We start from the raw sequence: 20615 nt of genomic DNA on the forward strand, positions 1-20615 counted from the left end.
GCTGTGTAAAGTCAATAAAATACCTGACGCTGAGTGTGGGTGGAGATGACGGGCGTGACTTGAAGGGAAGCCAAAGACAAGCAAGCAGACAGCAAATGACTTCACATTGATGACAAGCAAACTGAAACGAGCAAATGTCTTCCACATAAACGCAGGCTTCGGAACGTCTCCCACAAAGTAGCCGTTGGGCGAGCTCGGTTTCCCACGAGAAGGTTGGAGCGTCGTGGGTGAGGTTTCGCATGACCTGGAACTTCGAAAGGGTACGTTTTCCTTTCCCCTATCTTACGTAACCTGGAACCAAAACAATTTAGAACTGTATTTTTGGCAATTATACAGCGCCGGAGAACATTTCTGTCCTCCTAGCATAAAGTATTGTGTCTGTATTCGAATGCCAAATTGATTGACATTCAAGATTATACATAATTAAAACATGTTTAGCAGGGAAATCAACCTCCCCTAAACATTAAATTCGTCTCTAACTGGGTATACGTGACTTTTCTGGACGTCATTGCACGTGGGCCAAGTGTGTCAAGTAAAACCACTTCAAATGAGAGCGAAAAATACCCCAGGGGTTTTTCCTTTCTTTTCAAGTTACTTCTTTGTCCCAGTTCATGAGGACTTACCATATATATAATAAATTAACTACTTAAATACAACACAGGTAGCATACCTGTCGTGCTCCAGGGCTCCATGCCCTTACAAACTGTCGTACTTTCCATTACAAAATAATCATACACCATACAAAGTGTTTATTTATGTAGTTTAACAAGGTATATTGTACACGTGTTTCCTTATATCATCTCATCTCATCAGCCGTACCGCTTATCCTCATTAGGGTCGCGGGGGTGCTGGAGCCCATCCCAGCAATCATCGGGCAGTGGGCAGGGGACACCCTGAACTGGTTGCCAGCCAATCGCAGGGCACACGGGGACAGACAGACAACTCACTCGCTCATTCACACCTAGGGACAAGTTTGGTCAATTTAAGTCTCCGTAGTTTGTATTATTTCTTGTGCTCTGTAGTACTTGCTTTCGGTTGCACGACACAATACAGCGACATCTAGTGGTCAAATAATAGACAGTGTCGCTTTAATTCTTTGTTCGTCTTTTGCCACAGTAGTGGCGGGTCTTCCGAAAGAGCCTAGACTGCTTTTTTATGTGTAATAGTCCAACATACTTTTCCAACAAAAACACTAATGTCGACAGATAGTTATGGTTGTCATTTTAACGAGAAAAATATTAAAAAGGGCGTCAAGCTTCCTTAAAATCATTTTCTTACCCAGCTTAATTTGCAGACCTGTCAACCTGTACGTTTTTGCCGTACAAAGTACGTTTATTATGCATTTTGGGACGTGTACGACGTACAAGAAAATCTGTACGGAAAAACGCAATAAAAAAAATATACACCGACTATCACGAAACAGCAAACCAATCAAGTCAAACGAGTTCGCCGCGGTAGCCTCTATCTCGGTATCGTTTTCTTTCGTTGCAAACAAAGTGAGCGGTTTGATGTAGTGAAAGGAAGTCCGTCTCTTTTTAGAGAACCGGCTTTTTCGGCTCAACTCATTCAAGAGAGCCGGCTCTCTTATTCATAATTTGAATAAGAAAATGTATTATTCTACTTGATTATAGTTGCATGTATTTTTTCCTTCTACAGTGAACGTCCAAGCTACTTTAGTTTTGAACTTTTTTTATAATAAACCTCATTCATGTCGAGCAACTCAGGACCTCACAACAAAATGTGAATTAACAATATATTTGAATAACAAAACACATGTACACTATAACATGTTAAACTACATGAATAAACTCTCTTGGGAAAAAAATATGGTTTAAGATTATTTTGTATTTTCTAAGGTATGAATTTGTCTTTAAAATGTAAATCAATGAATTGGCAACAGACCATAGAACAGACAGACCAAATCCGCCATATTAACAGACACGTCTTGAAAAACAACTTTCTCTTTTAAAGTCAAAGTGAAATCTTTAAATAATCCTTATATTGAATTGACATAGATAAACAGAGAAAAATTCGATAAATATAATAATTTAAAATATTTTAAATTGTATATTTCCATGACAGGTGAGGCTGTTCCTCACCTGCTGATGGATTTAAACTGTAAATAAGTTATTCTACTGTTGCATACTGTGTTCTATTCTTGCTTAGTGTGTCATTCTCGCCTAGTTCAATAGTAGTGATATTGTTGGTACGATAACATGTTGTTGTAAGTTTAAACAGGTGTTGATACGATAAGATGTTGTTGTGAAAACAGATCTCAAACTGTTTTTTTGTCACTCCCCTTCCCTTTAGCAGAAGAAACATGTAAATTAGGGCGTTCCTAATACAATAAAAAGGCAAGGACGAAATATACATTTTCAGAGTGTCTAGTAGACTGCAATAGGCAGACCATGGTCAGCTCTCCTTGCAAGCAAGTCAAATTCACGTCTCTGTGTCTTCTTTGAGTGCAGGTTTTTATTACAAGTGTTGGGGTTAACCTAACACCTGCCTACCCTGACTGCTCGTTGCCGATTTAGTACGACCTTGTGCGTAGGTTTTAACTACAATTAAAATCGATATCAAGAACAAAAATAATATTGTAAGAAAACGTGACGTTTAGTGTCTTATTTGTAATGGTAATATTGAAAAGTATTTGCTTGTATGATTCCGCTACAGTAGGCACAACATTCCATGATAAAATTAACTTTTTTCGCTCCAATGCTAGTATTAAAATATTGTCTGATAAAGGCACTTTTCATTTAACTTCGATTTTTTTGGCTTTCTTCCTGCCTCTGCTGTTTGTTGGAATCCTTGCTTTGTCTGTGTTCTTGTTTTTCTATTTTTGTGTGGTTCGACTTGTGACATTTCACCTAGACTTGTTAAATGTTTTTTTTGTGTGTGTTTTGACCTTTTGTCAATCCTCACAAGTTGTAGACGATTGCATGGATATCGAGAATGTTTGGGGGCGTACTAGCGGAAGTAACCCAATTTTTCTGAAGTAAGGGTACTTTTACTGTAGAAGTAGCAGTGCGTCCTCAAGCAGTGTGTCATGACACACTTGGGCCAGTTTCAAGTGACACTCTTTTTCTTAATTTGACAAGAAAAACATCTAAAAATATTATTAAAATAATCGGTTTCACTTGCAAATAAGGTTCCTAATTTTAAACATAATCATTTTTAATTTACAACAAAAATAGTCTAACATTAAATAAAACTAGTGAAAAAAATATATATAGAAAAAAATAAATGCAGAATACCAACAATGATCTACCCGTACCACTCCCTTAGCCATGGCCACAAAAAATTATTAATTTTATTACTTTGAGACAACTTGATATTTCCAACCAAGGCTATATTTTCAACTTTATATTTGAATATGCTATATGCACAACATACAGCACAGATGAGATTACTTCCTCTTCCCAGCGTGCAAACATGTCATGAATAAGACTCAAATACAAATAAAAACAAGGTAAAAAGAAGTATGCATATGAAAATATATAATGTGTGGACTAGAATGTGCAAAGTGTAAGCCGGAATCGAAATAGAGCAGTTTTACATTAATTTGGCAGAAGTCAGAGGGAGAAAGTCCTAACGGCCTGATGGAAGAAGCTATCCTTGAGCCTGCTGGTTCTGGCTCTGAGACCTGGAGTGGTAGGCAAACTGCGGCCCTCAGGCCACATGCTGCCCTCATACCATTTAATCTGGCGCACCAAACAAAAATGTTAAAAAATACAATGATATTATATACAAAACGATAAAAAAACCTATATCAAATGAAAATATTTTGATTTGATGCAACTCTTGTCCCCAGTATCCCAAAATGTAAATAGCGGGCTACACTTTTCTCTACTTTCAATTGTCATCATGTATTTATATTATTTATCGATTTGTCAACGTATATGACAAAAAAAAAAACATTTCAGCTTGCTGTATTGCATTTTGAGTTATCAAGGTTTGTGCTTTAAAAGGGACCTCATTTGTTTCTTTGCTGAAACCTTATAAAACTCATTTGATTAAATTGTTTATTTATAATTAATAAAGGAAACATACCATCCAGCCATCCATTATCTGCACCGCTTATCCTCAGTAGGGTCGCGGGGGTACTGGAGCCCATACCAGATAACTTTGGACAGTGGGCAGGGGACAGACAATTATCTCGCTCATTCACACCTAGGGACAATTTGAACCAGCCAATTCACCTGACATGCATGTTTTTGTATTTTGTGGGAGGAAACCGGAGTGCCCGGAGGAAACCCACGCAAGCACGGGGAGAACATGCAAACTCCACACAGAAAGGCTGGTCGCTGCGCTGGATTTGATCCCACGACATATTCATTCATAAATACATATTAGAGCTGCTATTTTTAAAATGCTTTTTATCTTTTAAATGGAATGCGCACTCTTTTGTATTGCTGTCGTATCGGATTCGGTAGATACCAAGGATAAAATCAATACATTTTACCCTCCGTTTCGCCAAATTGATATAACCCCAAAACGTTTGCCAACCCTTGTCTAACCTGTATTGAAAATGTCAACGTTCAAAAACGAAAATGGAGCCAAGAATTAAAAAAAATATATTCCTTGAGTGATCTGACTTAAGAATCTTCCAATGAAAACGAGCGTCTATATTTGTTCGATTAAAATTGTGCCTCGGTTGGAAAACAGTCGAAAAGCTGTTGAGTAACGTGTTTCTTGCCAATTGTTGCTCTTTCTCACAACATCAAAAAAAGGATTATATAAATTCAAAAAGTAGTTTTGTTTTTGTGCCAAGCAGTGTGAAAACACACATGGATGCCAGGAGACGCAATCATGCTGCCAGCTTTCAGATCTCCAAATAGGTGAGTCATACACAAACGTGTTTTTTGAAATGCTTGCTGATCAATATACAAAAGTCTTGACTGTCTGATTTACAAATAAATGAACCAACCGTATTTTCCGCACTATAAGGCGCACCTAAAAGCCTTTATTTTTTTCAAAAGCTGACCATGCGCCTTATAATACAGGGCACCTTATACTGTATATGGATCAATATTAAGTCGCAACGTCTTGCAACTAATGCAGCAGCCGCCGACTAGATTTTCCCCCGAAGGCCAAGTAGTCCGCGGTGTATGCTGGGACCCTAACCCTTGGCTAACAAATGTGTCATTTGAATCGATCACTATTGGCTAAAGCTATTCGGAGGTTAAGGGGGCGGATCCTTTTTATCATTTACAGGCTGGCATAGGCTAAAGGGGCCAAACAAAGCCTGCAATTGGCCGAAAAAGATGTGTCAATCATCAATTGAATTGATCACTATTGGCTAAAGTTATTCGGAGGTAAAGGGGGCGGATCCTTTTTATCATTTACAGGATGGCATAGGCTAAAGCGGCAAAACAAAGCCTGCAATTGGCCGAAAAAGATGAATGTGAATAGCAAGTTCGGTTGTCTACGGCATAGAGGAAACAATTCTGTATTTGTAAATATTTTACTCTCCTGGATTTACTACACTCGCGGATATAAGAGGACCATGGTTGCACATTATTTTTGAACACAACGACTTCGGTGAGCTACTCCGGCTATATATTTTCCCTGTATCTTGTTTCAGACTGAACTCAATGTTTCTGTGATAAGCGGTGCAGATAATGGATGGAATGGAGTGTCTATTTTTAAATTCAACTCAATTCCAAGTGTTTATTGTCATATGCACAGTAAAGTTGCGAGCAAAAAAGAAAATAGAAACTAAGGAATGGTTGGCATTTCTTGAATCCCAAGACTTTAACCTTCCGAATGATATTTGGAACGATGCATTTGAGTGACATCGTACGGACACCGCATCCGCACGTGTCTACGACACGTATTTGCGTATTTGCAAGCTTTGGGAATGTTAGGGGGGTAATAAGTTGGACTGAACTACCTGACTGTTTTGTCGACGTTCCCATTGTAGCGCCTTATAATCCGGTGCGTCTTATGTGGGTCAAATTTAGGACCAAAAACTATTTTTTCGGGGTGCGCCCTATAACCCAGTGCGCCTTATAGTGCGGAAAATACGGTACATCTTAGTCAAGCAATATGGAAATCGTAGCTTTGAAAACAAAAGCTTTATTGTCTTACCTTAACTTACGAAGTCTGTTTACTGCTCCTTTTGAATAAAAGCATCCAAAGATAGGTAATCCCCCATTACTAAAAAAGTCCATGCTATGAGAAAAAAAAATACTGGATGGCCTGACTTGCTGTTAGCTTGGTAATGCTATCACTTATCAGAATCCTTGATCTCAATATCGCCCTCTGCCATGTGGCAGGAGAATTACGCGCCTTACTCTGCATCTGTAGACGCAAGCTCAATAATACATTACCGTAAATTCCGGACTATAGAGCGCACCTGATTATAAGCCGCACCCACCACATTTCGGGAGGAAAACCGATTTTGTACATACACAAGCCGCACCTGTATATTAGCCGCATGCGCCCACATTGAATAAATGCAATACAAACACGAAATTGGGGTTTTGGGGTTTTTAAGGGTTATTGTTCTATCTTCATTATTCATTATCCATTATCCTTTATCGGTCAGTTCATAATACGCTACAAAGCCTAGGAGCCGGGACACTTACTCTCAGCCAAAAGGCCAAGCTAAGGTCCTAGCCCTAAAGCCTTGCTGCGATCATTGCGAATGCACCGTTCCCGGAGGTACTGCAATACCGGGCCGATGCGTGGAGTGGACAGAGCAAGCTCTTATTCCATCTCCGGATTGCAAAAATCAAAGATCATGGCAAAGGCCAAGCTAAGGACTGACATAGCATCAAAGCCAAAAGGCCAAGCTAAGGACCAAGCTAACCCATACCCGACACAGTCCAAAAAACACAGCCGGCAAAATGAAGGGAAAATGATAACGGTACTTAAAATTTAATGCAGACCTGCAGAGTCCGGGTGCCCGTTGAAAGTAATCCAAGGAAAAAAGTGTATATTTCCAAAGGTAAGGGTGGGAAAAATATATATCCACTATTGTCGGCCGCAACCACAAACACGTCTCACCTTTACTCCACTTCCCGTCAGCCCGCGTTTGCCCCGCCCCTTCTTTCTCATTTGCTCGTGCAAAACATATCAGAATAAGTGTCTAAAATAAATACATTCCAAAAATATAGTGTTGCAAATACATATTATACATGGGTTACACATATTTACAAAGAAAAACGGTACACCGAGAGAGTTTTCAAAGCTTTGATAATAATATTATAACTTTCATCCCAAACCGTGCCTGTGAATTACATAAACTGGCCGCATCACTGAATAAGCCGCATGGTTGAAAGTTTGGGAAAAAAGTAGCGGCTTATAGTCCGGAATTTACGGTACATACTAAGTGTATTAATAATATTCATAGTGGGAAAATTCAGCAATTTCGAAAGATGAATAATTGTGACGTTGAGTGAAAAAAAATACTTTTATCACCAAATAAAGATGTTTTTTGGACTAAACTTTGGCGTTTTATCAACCATTTTTTGCAGGGTTGGATGTAAAAGGACAGACTTGTTTGAATGAACAACCGGGAGACAAGATGAGACAATTACTGTAAATTCCGGACTATAGAGCGCACCTGACTATAAGCCGCAGCCACCACATTTTAAGAGGAAAACCGATTTTGTACATACACAAGCCGCACCTGTATATAAGCCGCATGCGCCCACATTTAAACATGTAACACAAACACAAAATTAACCCAAACCCGACTTCAAGTCCTGCGATTGAAACTAAATGTCCTTCATTAAAGTCCACAGTCCAAAAATCACAGCCGGCAAAATGAACGTAAAACGATACCGGTACTCAAGGTTTGATGCAGACCGGCAGAGTCCGGGTCCCGTTGAAAATAATCCAAGGAAAAAAGTGTATATTTCCAAAGGTTAGGGTGGGAAAAATATATCAGATGAACACATTTACTCACGCAACTCCTTTTTCTTTAACCAACTTTTTACCCCCTCTTCTTTCCTTGTCTGTCCCTCACCTTTAGCGGTCCCCACTTAAACTGGGCACCCCGCGTTTGTTCCGCCCCTCATTTTTCGTTCACCCGTTCAAAACATATCAGAATAAGTGTCTAAAATAAATACATATAAATACATTACAAAAATATACAGTTGCAAATACATATTATACATGGGTTACACATATTTACAAAGAAAGACGGTACACCGAGAGAGTTTTCAAAGCTTTAATAATAATAATATAGCTTTGACAGGGCAGTTAATGGTAGCAACACTCGAGCGCTGCTAGCGGCCGTTAGAAAAATTACATAAATTGGCCGCATCACTGAATAAGCCGCAGGGTTGAAAGTTAGGGAAAAAAGTAGCGGCTTATAGTCCGGAATTTATGGTAAAAACATTTTCTGGATAGAGCAGTTTGAGGTTTTTATTATCATAAAATAAATCTATCTGTCTATCTACCTTGGTCATATCCCAGGAGGTGTGACTGTCAGCAAAACAAACACATACAATAACAAAGAAAAGAAAAAAGGGAAAAAAGTAGCAAAAAAAACATACACAAAGATTTTTGGACCATGGCCAACCCAAATGACCAAATACCCGAACAAGTTAGGCACCTCGGCACCCAAGTTGGTCATGCTTTTGTCCATCCAGATGAAACAGGACACAAGAAAGCGGCCATTTCACTCGGGTCAGGGTGACACAACACACTCTTCTCTTCAACAGCAGGGCCCGACAGCTTTCACTGGTTTACCCCTGCCGCATCATACGGGTGCCCAGCCCATCCTTTAGAACGCGTCCACAATCCCACCATCCTTTCAACATTACATACTAAGTGTATTAATAATATTCATAGTGGGAAAATTCGGCTATTTTGGACTAAACTTTGGCGTTTTATCAACCATTTTTTGCTGGGTTGGATGTAAGAGGACAGACTTGTTTGAATGAACAACCGGGTCACAAGATGAGACAATTAAAAACATCCGCAGGAGTGAGGAGTTTGAGGTTTTTGTTACAATAAAATAAATAAAACGGACTAAGCTAGGCTTGTGAGTACAGAACAAGGCGGTAGTGGTTTGACAAGTGCGCTTTCAAAATCGCTGACAATCGTTTATACACAAAAGGGAAAGAACACAGAAGTTAGTGGAAAATTCCCAAGGCTCCATCTTCACACCTGTTTTTCATTCAGAATGAAGCCTGCAGGTGGTTTGTCTTCCCTACCAATGGTAAATCAGAAAACCACTCGGAACAATGTAGAAATGGTAAAAACACTAAATAAATGGATATTTTGTGGTGACAAGGTAATTAAACAAGAAGTGATTAAATGCATTTGAAAAAAAGGATGAATTAATAAGGTCATTGCCACTAAATGATTAACTAGATTAATAAACAGTCTTATGCAAAAGTTTGGGCACCCCTGATCATTTAAGATCTTCCTTTATAAATCCTTGGTTGTTCGGATCAGCAATTTCAGTTAAATATATCATATAGCAGACAAAGTGATATCTGAGAAGTGAAATAAAGTTTATAAGACTTACAGAAAGTGAGCAATAATCACTTGAACAAAATTAGGCAGGTGCATAAATTTGGGCACCCTTGTTGTTTTATTGATTTGAATAACTTTAGCACTAATTATTGGAACAAAAAAATTTGTTTGGTAAGCTCATTGACCCTCGACCTACATACATAGGTGAAGCCAATCATGAGAAAGGGTATTTAAGGCGGCCAGTTGCAAGTTGTTCTCTTCTTTGCATCTTCTCTGAAGAATGGCAACATGGGAGCCTCAGAACAACTGTCAAATGACCTGAAAACAAAGATTGTTCATCATCATGGTTTAGGGGAAGGATACAAAAAGCTAGCTCAGGGATTTCAGCTGTCAGTTTGCACTGAACATAGTGAGTAAATGGAAGAACACAGGCACAATTCTACTTAAGGCACAGAGTGGCAGGCCAAGAAAAATCTCAGATAAGCAGAGGCGAAGGATGGTGAGAACAGTCAAACTCAATCCACAGACCAGCTCTAAAGACCTACAACATGATCTTGCTGCAGATAGTGTCACTGCGCATCGTTCAACTATTCAGTGCACTTTGCACAAGGAGATGCTGTATGGCAGAGTAATGCGGCAGAAGCCTTTTCTGCGCACATGCCACATACAGAGTCGCTTGAGGTATGCTAAAGCACATTTGGACAAGCCAGCTTCATTTTGGAATAAAATGCTGTGGACTGATGAAACTAAAATTGAGTAATTTGGACATAACAAGGGGCGGTATGCATGACGGAAGAAGAACACAGCATTCCAAGACAAACACTTGCTACCCACAGTGAAATTTGGTGGTGGTTCCATCATGCTGTGGGGCTGTGTGGGCAGTGCAGGTACTGGCAATCTTGTTAAAGTTGAAAGTCGCATGGATTCCAGTCAGTATCAGCAGATTCTTGTGAACAATTTTCTAGAATCAGTGACAAAACTGAAGATGCGCCAGAGCTGGATATTTCAACAAGACAACGACAGCAAACACTGCTCCGATTCTACTAAAGCATTCATGCAGAGGAACAAGTACAATGTTCGGGAATGGCCATCTCAGTCTCCAGACATGAATATTATTGAAAATCTGTGCTGTAATTTAAAGCGGACTGTCCATTTTCGGAAACCATCAAACCTGAGTGAAGTGGAGATGTTTTGTAGAAAAATGGTCAAAAATACCATCAACCAGAATCCGGACCCTCATTGGAAGCTGTAGGAAGTGTTTGGAGGCTGTTTTTTTCTGCAAAAGGAAAATCTACTAAATATTGATGGAATTTTTCTGTTGGGGTGCCCAAATTTATGCACCTGCCTACTTTTGTTTAAGCAATTATTGCACACTTTCTGTAAATCCTATTAACAGATATTACTGTGTTTGTCTGCTATTTTATACATTTAACTGAAATTGCTGATCCGAACAACCAATGATTTCTAAAGGAAAATCTTGAAAATGATCAGGGGTGCCCAAACTTCTGCATACGACTGTATTGATGAATTAAAAGAAAGAGCGGATTTAACTGAAAATCTCACATAATTATGACTACCGTAAATTCCGGACTATAAGCTGCTACTTTTTTCCCAAATGTTCACCCCTGCGGCTTATTCAGTGAAGCGGCCAATTTATGTAATTTTTCTAACGGCTACCAGCGGCGCTGGAGTATAAAAGGTAAGATTAAGACCAGTAGAATGTGTGCACCAAGAAAGACTGCAACCTCTAAGTTTATGCATACATTGCCTGTAAAATAAAGGTACTTTCCGATAATGAGGAAGACGCCTTTGATGGCGATGGTTACGTGGAGGAAGTTGAGGACGATTTACCATTAATGGGGGTTTTGGGGTTTTTAAGGGTTATTGATCTATCTTCGTTATTCATTATCCATTATCCGTTATCGGTCAGTTCATTATATGCTACAAAGCCTAGGAGCCAGGACACTTACTCTCAGCCAAAAGGCTAAGCTAAGGTCCTAGCCCTAAAGCCTTGTTGCGATCATTGCGAATGCACCGTTCCCGAAGGTACTGCAATACCGGGCCGATGCGTGGAGTGGACAGAGCAAGCTCTTATTCCATCTCCGGAATGCAAAAATCAAAAGGCCAAGCTAAGGACAGGCCAAGCTAAGGACTTAGCATCAAAGCCAAGCTAAGGCCAAGCTAAGGACCTAGCATCAATTTCACTATTTACGGGATGCTTTTTTTTAACACGCACGTTTGATGCATTGCGAGCGTGATCCTACTAGCGTGTTGGTACCTTTCACAGGCACGGTTTGGGATGAAAGTTATATTATTATTATTAAAGCTTTGAAAACTCTCTCGGTGTACCGTCGTTCTTTGTAAATATGTGTAACCATGTATAATATGTATTTGCAACTGTATATTTTTGTAATGTATTTATTTTAGAGACTTATTCTGTCATGTGTTCTACGGGCGAATCAAAAAGAAGGGGCGGAGCAAACGCGGGCTGATGGGAAGTGGGGTAAAGCTGAGTTACCGGTAGATCTGATTGTTGTCGCAGCGGACAATAGTGGATATATATTTTTCCCACCCTTAACGTTGGAAATATACATTTTTTTTTCCTTGGATTACTTTCAACGGGACCCGGATTTTACAAGTATGCATCATACGTTAATTATGGGTATCATTTTCCATTCATGATGCTGATTGTGGTTCTAAGATTGTCTATTATTTATTTAGTTACAATCTGCTGTTCAGACCAAAAAACAATCGACTTTGGCCTGGACGGATCTATTGACACTAACAAAGATGTTAAAAATGTCAGAAAAAAATGTTAAAACGTCATATTGCCAGACATAACGAAATTGTGAATATGCTTGATTGCTGTTAAGATTGTCGAGAAGGGTTGTTCAAACCTCGCATTGTTTGTTTGCTGTTATTAGTGTCAATAAATTTGTTCAAACCAAAAAAAAAAGTTACAATCGTGGAACTTACAGCCTGGTCTGGGTTAAACTTGTGATTGTGTCACAAGTTTTAATGCGTGCGCACGCGGCTTGTACAGAGGTGCGGCTTGTGTAAGTACAAAAGTGGCAAACCTCTTTAAAAGTGGTGGGTGCAGCTTATAATCAGGTGCGCTCTATAGTCTGGATTTTACAGTACATGCAATGACACATTTTAATGTTCTAACACTACATCCACTACACAGCATTATCTCCAGACAGAAGAGCAGTTTCAGCGACAGACTACTGTCACTGTCTTGTACTACGGACAGACTGAAGAGATCTTTTCTTCCTCATGCCATGAGGCTCTTTAACTCCACCCGGCAGAGTAAATGCCCACATTAAACCACACCACCTACATTGGATATTACCGAATCTCACTGCAATATGTATTCTGTGTAGCACTATTTAGTTACTCTATATAACACGCTACAGTGGGCATTTGCACGTCACACTGGGTATTTGTATATTGTATTCTTTTGGCTTTATTATTGTACTGTTCTCAGCTCAGGGATGCTGCTGGAAATGTGAATTTCCCTTAGGGGATGAATAAAGTATCTATCTATCTATCTATCTATCTAGTAATGAGACCCAAATGTAGCTGATGGGGAAATTTGACCTTGGAACACAAAACTGAACTTCATTAGTCCAAATTTTGACTTCCTGTTCAGTTGGTTCAGGCGAAAGAGCAACATGCCCCAAGAGGACGATGAAACCATGAGCGCCGAACAGCATCCGGTGTCCAGTGCCCTTGAATCGGATCGGTCCCGCTTTCCCTCCGGGGCCTCCTCTCTGCTCAGTACTCGGAGTCTGGATCAGAAATCGGACCCCGAGTCGGACAGGAGCTGCTTCTCCGACCTGAGCTACCGTTCCATCCCGCCGGCTCCCTTTCCAAGCTTGGCGGACGATAGCTGGCCGCAGGGGCCCGGTTCCTCCACCGACTGGTCCGGTTACCCCATCAGCGGGCCAATGTCCGGCTCGGACGGCCAAGAATCCTGCAGCTGCTGCGGAGAAAGTTTCTGCTCCGAGCAAAAGTTGAGCTTGGAGCAGCCGTGCTCGCTGCGCTCGGAGCCGCCCAGTCGGCACCACACCTTGTCGCCGTACGGGGGCCCGTCTCCAGGGGCCGCCTGCTGGGCTCGCGGTCCTACCGACTGCCCCGCTAAGCCACCGTGGCCTCAGAACTGGGCGGCTTGCTCCCCGCAGAACTGTGAGTCTCTATTTTCTGTTGCGATCGGGCTTTTTCTGCACTCTTCTCAGCTTTGCTTCTGTTTTCAACACACAGGCGACTGCAGAAGTCCGTTGGGCCGATTCACGCCAATGTAAGTAGATTTGTAAGATTGACATTTTGAAAGGCAAGTACCAAAAGGGAAATAGATAACATATATTTAGAACATATACATTTATAATATATAACAAATATAATGATAATGCATTTGTTCTTATAAAGTGTAAATGAAACATAAATGCACATTTTTTGCATTTTTTCTACTTTAAACATCAAGTTCTTTAACAGTGTTTCGCTCAAAAATGTCCCAAAAAAGAAATATAATACAGTAATCCCTCGGTTTTTGCGGTTAATGGGGACCAAGACCCCCCGCGAAAACTGAAAATCTGCGAAGTAGCGACGCCCCTTCAAAAATGCTTAAAAAAAACGTATAAAGGTATACAGTACACCCCCCCTGTATACAGTACACCATATAGAATATGGGTAGAGAGAGTGAAATTCATGTTATAACAAAAAAAAACTGTAAAATATGTTGTATGTACACGGAATAGGACTGCGGCGAAACCACTACGAACCATTCAGTATGATTGTTTTAACCCCTCTCAACCACATTCAGCAATCGCAGTTTATTTTGCTTGTTAACACTACCCGTTACATATTGAAAATAAAAACAGTGAAAATGTGATATTTGTGAAGCGTTTTGGGTAACAACAGTTAAAAAAATGGTCTGTGTTCATTTTAATGAAAGTGAAAGATCTACCTTCTGACAATAACAACATACTTAAGCTAGCGGCATCGAACGGCTTTTACAACAAATACACGAAACCACACACAATTAGCCGCGTTTAGGTAGTACAAACAACCGCTCGCTTTTGGTATAATAAAGTCAAACTTGAGATAAAATGTGACAGAAGAGAATATACATACGTCGCGTCGCCGAGTTCCTCCTTGATAAACTGAGCGCCACATAAGAAGGGGGTGAGGTGGGAGGAGTTGAAGGAGGTGGCGGGTGAGCGAAGCGGCAATGACTAAGCTTTGTGTCAGGGCCTCCCCCTCCCCTTCACAATAAGAGTGTCCACACCGTGTCCTCAGTTGACATAAGCTCGCGCTCAATGGCGTCAAGTAAATAAATGCTTTTATTGAGAAGGTAAGGTATATTTTTTTAGACCCGCGAAGCTCGGAACCCGCAAAAGTGGATCCGCGAACTAGCGAGGTACTTACCACTGTACTTATTATTAGCTAAGTAACCTGCAGTTTACCTAATCAGACAATGTCTGTCATTATTTGTTGCATTATTATGTTTCAATATATCTGCTTAGCAGCTCGGCACAGCAAATGAGTGGTTAGCGCGTCTGCGGCCACAGATCTCCGGTCAAATCCAGGTCCCAACATTTCTGTGCGGGGTTTGCATGTTCTCCTCGTGGTTGCATGGGTTTCCTCTGGGCATTCCTGTTTCCTCCCAGTTTCCAAAAACATGCATGTGAGGTGATTTGGCCGGTCCGAATTGTCCTTAGGTGTGAATGAGCGTGGGAGTTGTCTGTCTGTGTTCTTTGCGACTAGCTGGCAACCGGTTCAGGGTTTCCCCTGCCCACTGCCCGAAGATAGCTGGGATGGGCTCCAAATCAAAATGTGATCCATAATAATGAAACACTATACTTAGAATAAATGAAACATTTTACAACTTGTGTTATATCACTATGTTAATTTTGCTTGGGCAAGACACTGAATCCCTAATGCCCCCAATAAGCAGGTTGGCGCCTTGCAAGGCTGCATGGCCGCTATTGGTGTGTGAGTGTGTGTGTGAATGGGTAAGTGTGAAGCACATTGTAAAGCGCTTTGGGAGGTCTTTATTTACTTGAAAAGTGCTATATAAATGCAGACCATTTACCATTTGAGGCAGACACACAAGGGTTTATTTAGGGGGAAAGGGAATTAACACAACGTGCTCCACACAAGGGAGGGAGTCAAAGATTAAAAAAACGCAGTTTATAAAACACTCATGAGTGACAAAGCTCCAGAAGAAGATCAGGAACATCAAGGACAAACCGCAATCTGACAGCTTTTCCTTTTAGCGCAGTCCTTTGATAATAGGTTCTTGATGAGGAACAGGTGTCAGGTCCCCCCCCCCCCCCCCCCCGTTAGTTTGCCTGTTGGCGCCCTCTGGAGGACGATGGCGTGCTGGATCCTAACATTTACCTTGGCTTAAAAAAAGGTTGAGAAATGCTGGTCTAGGGTGCAAAAAGTTTTTTTAAACTGTATGTGAAAACTGCTTAGCTGCAAAAGTTTAAAAGGTATAGCATGGGGCCATTTTGAACATGAGCGCTTTTTACAAAGCCCTCAGGAATTTCTGCTCTCAACTATTTTTCTCAATAAAAGAGAAAATTATAAATGTTCTTGGTTATTTCTAAACTGTGCACTGTTTAAAAAAAGATTTTTTTTTTTAACAAGAAAGCAATTTTTGGGTGAGGGCAGTGTAGTTTCTTTCTGGAGCTGAGCAGTTCCACTAAGGTTTTACCATAGAAAACAGATGAAGCTTTTTGATTCATAAGTGTCGATGTGTATGGCAGACGATAACTTTTATACAAGGAGGGCTGGCTATGAAAAAAGGAACTTTTAATTTTAGTGGAAAAGCCCTACTTCATTCACAACAGCCATTTGTCTAGACCAGGCCTGGCAACTATTGAAAAATACTAATAGGCAGTAGCTCGTCCGAGTTACATGTCGAAGTGTCCTTGGGTAAGACACTGAACCCCTAATACCCCCAATAAGCAGGTTAGCGCCTTACATGGCTGCAAGGACGCTTTTGGGAAATGTGGAGCACATTGTAAAGCGCTTTGGGAAGTCATTGACTTGAAAAGCGCTATATAAATGCAGATCATTTCATTTTCATTTCCTAACTTCAAACTAAAAACACCACTTGAAACAATGTAGAGACTGAATAACACCTGAATGAAAGGATATATCAAGAAGTAAATGATAACACTCAAATAAAGGAATAATCATGAAGTGCATTCATAAACTAGCAAAGGCGTTATAAACGACTAAAATAATTAAAAAAAAGGTTATAAATGAGGAATTTCCTAAAATTATGACAATATATGCAGTGATACATTTCAATATTAGAGCAGCATCCTTAGCACCGCCTAGTGTCTATCTGTGCACTCACTAACGAGTACTGTTAGGAAATAAACTATTAAAATGTATCGCTTACCAAATTGTTCGAATTAGTTATCAGACTCCATTAACCAAACATAGCCTTCATTCACCTAACAATGCATGCTTGTTTCTTTTTGTGAAAAGACGGACAAGAGACCGGCATTTCTACAGGGGGGCAGATTCATTTTCTTAAATAATTTAACTAAGTGAACTCCATCGAATTAGCCGAATTAGTGTCTCTCTCGTTGTCCCTCGATCTTCCCACGTCTTTTCACAAGCTGGCGTGCCGGCTCCTCCCATGGGTGTGCTGACTCCTCCCGTGGGCGTGCCGACTCCTCCCATGGGCGCGCCAGGTGCCAGCTTCACCACCTCTTCGCCGAAGGGCGTCGCGATGTTTGTCCCTGTGCGTCTGGCCTTCTCCCGTCAGCACTCACAGGAATTCTGTTATCAAAATACGTCTGATGCATTCCAGACAGCCTAACCTTCTAATGTACCTTGAAGAACAGTCAGTGAATCTCTCTACTGCATCAAACTGAGTACATGTACTTACTGTGTAGTTAATTTTATAATATCCTTTATAGTCACATGTATAAAATCCTTCTGTACCTAACAGGTTTGTTTTTTGTTAACCTCCGAAAGGGGACGCAGCGTTGCACCGGCCGAGGCTGAGAAGCCGCCGACGCACAGCATGCCCTTGTCCTTGGAGCAGAGTAAGTCACCCCCCAAGCACCCGATACAGAAAAGCGCAAGAAGACAGTTTTAATATTGCGGTTGTGCGCAGGGAGGGTGTTCGTCACGTACGAGGCCGACGACGAGGCGCACGTAAACGAGATCATCAATTTTGTGGCGCTGCTACGGCATAATGGCTTCGACACGCACGTACGTGATTTAAAAAAAACAAAAACACGCGGCATCCGAGTAAGCCACCTGAATCGTTGTTTCTGTTGCGCTGCTTTCAGATCGACATATTCGAGCAGCAGTACAGCAGCATCAGCAAGATCGACTTCATGGAGCGCTACCTTAGCGAGGTGCAAAATAAAGACACTGCGTCTCCCCTTTTGGGGTTTTCTATGGAGGAACGCTCCAGCCATATGGGAGGTCGGTGGTTCGCGCCCCGGCCGAGTCATTCCTAAGACTTAAAAAGTGGTCGGCGGCGCCCTCTGTTGGCTGCGGCTGCATCGGCTCGCTACAACGGGTCAGGTGCAATCGACATTTCGTTCTGTGTACATTGTTACACAGAATGACAATACAAGGAAATTATTATTATTATTATTATTATATGTAGGAATAAATGTAGAAATAAAAAAATACCTACAAATTAAATCCACTATACTGAAAACATACGAAATAAATACAATTCATTCATTTATTTACTTATGCATTTTGCAATTTATTTTGTCATTTATCCATCTTCGGCACCGCTTATCCTCAGTAGGGTCGCGGGGGTGTTGTAGCCCATCTCAGGTATCATCGGGCAGTGGGCAGGGGACACCCTCAACTGGTTGCCAGCCAATCGCAGGGCAGACGGAGACAGACAAGTCACGGCGGCGCAGTGGTTAGCGCTTGTGCGGCACAGTTCTGAGGTCATGGGTTCAAATCCAGCTACCAACCTTCCTGTGCGGAGTTTGCATGTTCTCCCCGTGCTTGCGTGGGTTTCCTCCGGGCACTCCGGTTTCGTCCCACATTCCAAAAACATGCATGTCAGGTGAATTGGCCGGTCCAAATTGTCCCTAGGTGTGGATTAGCGAGCGAATTGTCTGTCCCTGTGTGCCCTGCGACTGGCTGGCAACCAGTTCAACCAGTTCAGGGTGTCCCCTGCCCACTGCCCGATGATATCTGAGATGGGCTCCAACACCCCCGCGACCCTACTGAGGATAAGCGGTGCAGTAGATGGATAGATAAATGACAATTAGCGGCGCAGCTAATGGATGGATATGATTCACATGTGTTCATTTAGTGGCATTTTGTAATTATTTGAGCATTTATTTTTACATATGGCAGGATTTGTCCTCCAATTTTGCCTCCTGGCACATGCTGATCATTCTTCGTCGGCTCCGTTTCAGAAAGAGTACCTGATCATCATCATCATCAGCCCCAAATACCACGAGACGGTCACCGCCTCCCATGTCAGCTCCGATAACGACGAGAGGACGTGTAACACCGTTTACATCCACAAACAGGTATCCACCTAAACGTATCCCGATTGAGATTCTGCCGGTCTGGCTACCCATCCACGGCTTCCTTTTCATTCAGCTTCAGAACGAGTTCATCCAGAACGGGAGCAAGAATTTTCGCTTCATTCCCATTTTGTTTCCCGGTGCAAAAAAGGTAAGCTTTCGTGGAAACGGATGAATCGGTTGATTTTAACGGGTTCTGGATAACTAATGGGTCCCAGGATTGAGCCTTGGGGAACTTCTTTTGGTTATGACAAGAGGCAAAGAAAGAAAAATGATTCCGTCCGTCATGAAATACAAAGCGGTTTTTGTTTCCCACAGCGTCACATTCCCAACTGGCTGCTGAACACGCACGTTTACGGTTGGCCTCGGGACCGCGACGATATCCTGCGACGGCTGATGAGGGTCGAAAAGTACAACCCGCCTCCCATCGGAGAACTACCCACAATTGTGTCCATCCCTATATAGACATTTGGATCGGTTCCAGGAGAAATATGCGCGATGTTGTTTAAGGCCTCTTTGAATTCTATAGCTGCACTGTCAAGATTTTTTATTTTTTTTGTGGTTGACAACACACTTATTAAGTTACTTCGTTTACTTTTAAAATTATTTTTCAAAGACTTCCATATTGTTTGAGGTTATTACAGATGTTACACATTGCAATAAATATTTGTGCCTTTTTTAATTTAATAATTGCGTGGAACAAAGTTTTTGCATTGACCAAACACGGGATATACAGGGTGTCTCAAAAAATGTAATGATCACTTTGAACATTTGTGAACATGATTCTTCAATTACATTTGTCTCATATTCGATTCTATTTCACCTCACTCTATGTTCATAAATAAAGGTTTTCTCGTCATTCTAAGAGTATTTTTTGAGACACCCTGTAGTTAGAGATACCGTATTTTCCGCACTATAAGGCGCACCTAAAAGCCTTTATTTTTTTCAAAAGCTGACCATGCGCCTTATAATACAGTGCGCCTTATATATGGATCAATATTAAGTCGCAACGTCTTGCAACTAATGCACAGCCGCCGACTAGATTTTCCCCCGAACGCCAAGTAGTCCGCGGTGTATGCTGGGATTTATATACCGGCGTTTCATTGGCTAACCAATGTGTCAATCATCATTTGAATCGATCACTATTGGCTAAAGTTATTTGGAGGTAAAGGGGGCAGATCCTTTTTATCATTTACAGGCTCGGATAGGCTAAAGGGGCAAAACAAAGCCTGCAATTGGCCGAAAAAGACGAATGTGAATAGCATGTTAGGTCGAACTACGGCATAGAGGAAACAGTATTTTACTATTCTGTACTGTATTCGTAAATATTTTTCTCTCCTGGATTTACTACTCACGGATATAAGAGGACCATGGTTGCACATTATTGTTGAACACAATGACTTCGGTGAGCTACTCCGGCTATATATTTTCCCAGTATCTTGTTTCAGACTGAACTCGATGTTTCTGTGATAAGCGGTGCAGATAATGGATGGAATGGAGTGTCTATTTTTAAATTAAACTCAATTCCAAGTGTTTATTGTCATGCACAGTTAAGTTGCGAGCGAAAAAGAAAATAGAAACTAAGGAATGGTTGGCATTTTTTGAATCCCAAGACTTTAACCTTCCGAATGATATTTGGAA

At 41.1% G+C, this 20615-nt stretch overlaps 1 protein-coding gene and 2 pseudogenes across 4 annotated transcripts; 1 reads left to right on the forward strand and 2 right to left on the reverse strand.

The window, feature by feature from the left end:
• Positions 1 to 20434, forward strand: traf3ip2l (TRAF3 interacting protein 2-like). Of its 4 annotated transcripts, XM_088349381.1 has the most exons (10): positions 7 to 260; positions 4775 to 4838; positions 13088 to 13623; positions 13699 to 13735; positions 17437 to 17507; positions 17579 to 17676; positions 17757 to 17825; positions 18861 to 18977; positions 19051 to 19125; positions 19293 to 20037. In XM_088349381.1, the coding sequence occupies exons 2-10, from the start codon at positions 4792 to 4794 to the stop codon at positions 19437 to 19439; spliced, it is 1197 nt and encodes a 398-aa protein (XP_088205507.1). In that variant the 5' UTR covers positions 7 to 260; positions 4775 to 4791; the 3' UTR covers positions 19440 to 20037. The 4 variants fall into 4 exon arrangements, with proteins under 4 accessions (XP_088205506.1, XP_088205505.1, XP_088205508.1 ...); XM_088349380.1 differs by having other exon boundaries at positions 1 to 260; positions 4772 to 4838; positions 13088 to 13735; positions 19293 to 20434; XM_088349379.1 differs by having other exon boundaries at positions 5 to 260; positions 13088 to 13735; positions 19293 to 20041.
• LOC148355452 (U2 spliceosomal RNA) lies at positions 6645 to 6801 on the reverse strand (annotated as a pseudogene).
• On the reverse strand, positions 11460 to 11609 carry LOC148355453 (U2 spliceosomal RNA; annotated as a pseudogene).
• Positions 20435 to 20615: the final 181 nt, after the last annotated feature.

This window comes from Urocampus carinirostris, chromosome 12 (assembly GCF_059441175.1).
Source record: "Urocampus carinirostris isolate Australia breed hairy pipefish chromosome 12, RoL_Ucar_1.0, whole genome shotgun sequence".
Classification (NCBI taxonomy): Eukaryota; Metazoa; Chordata; class Actinopteri; order Syngnathiformes; family Syngnathidae; genus Urocampus; species Urocampus carinirostris.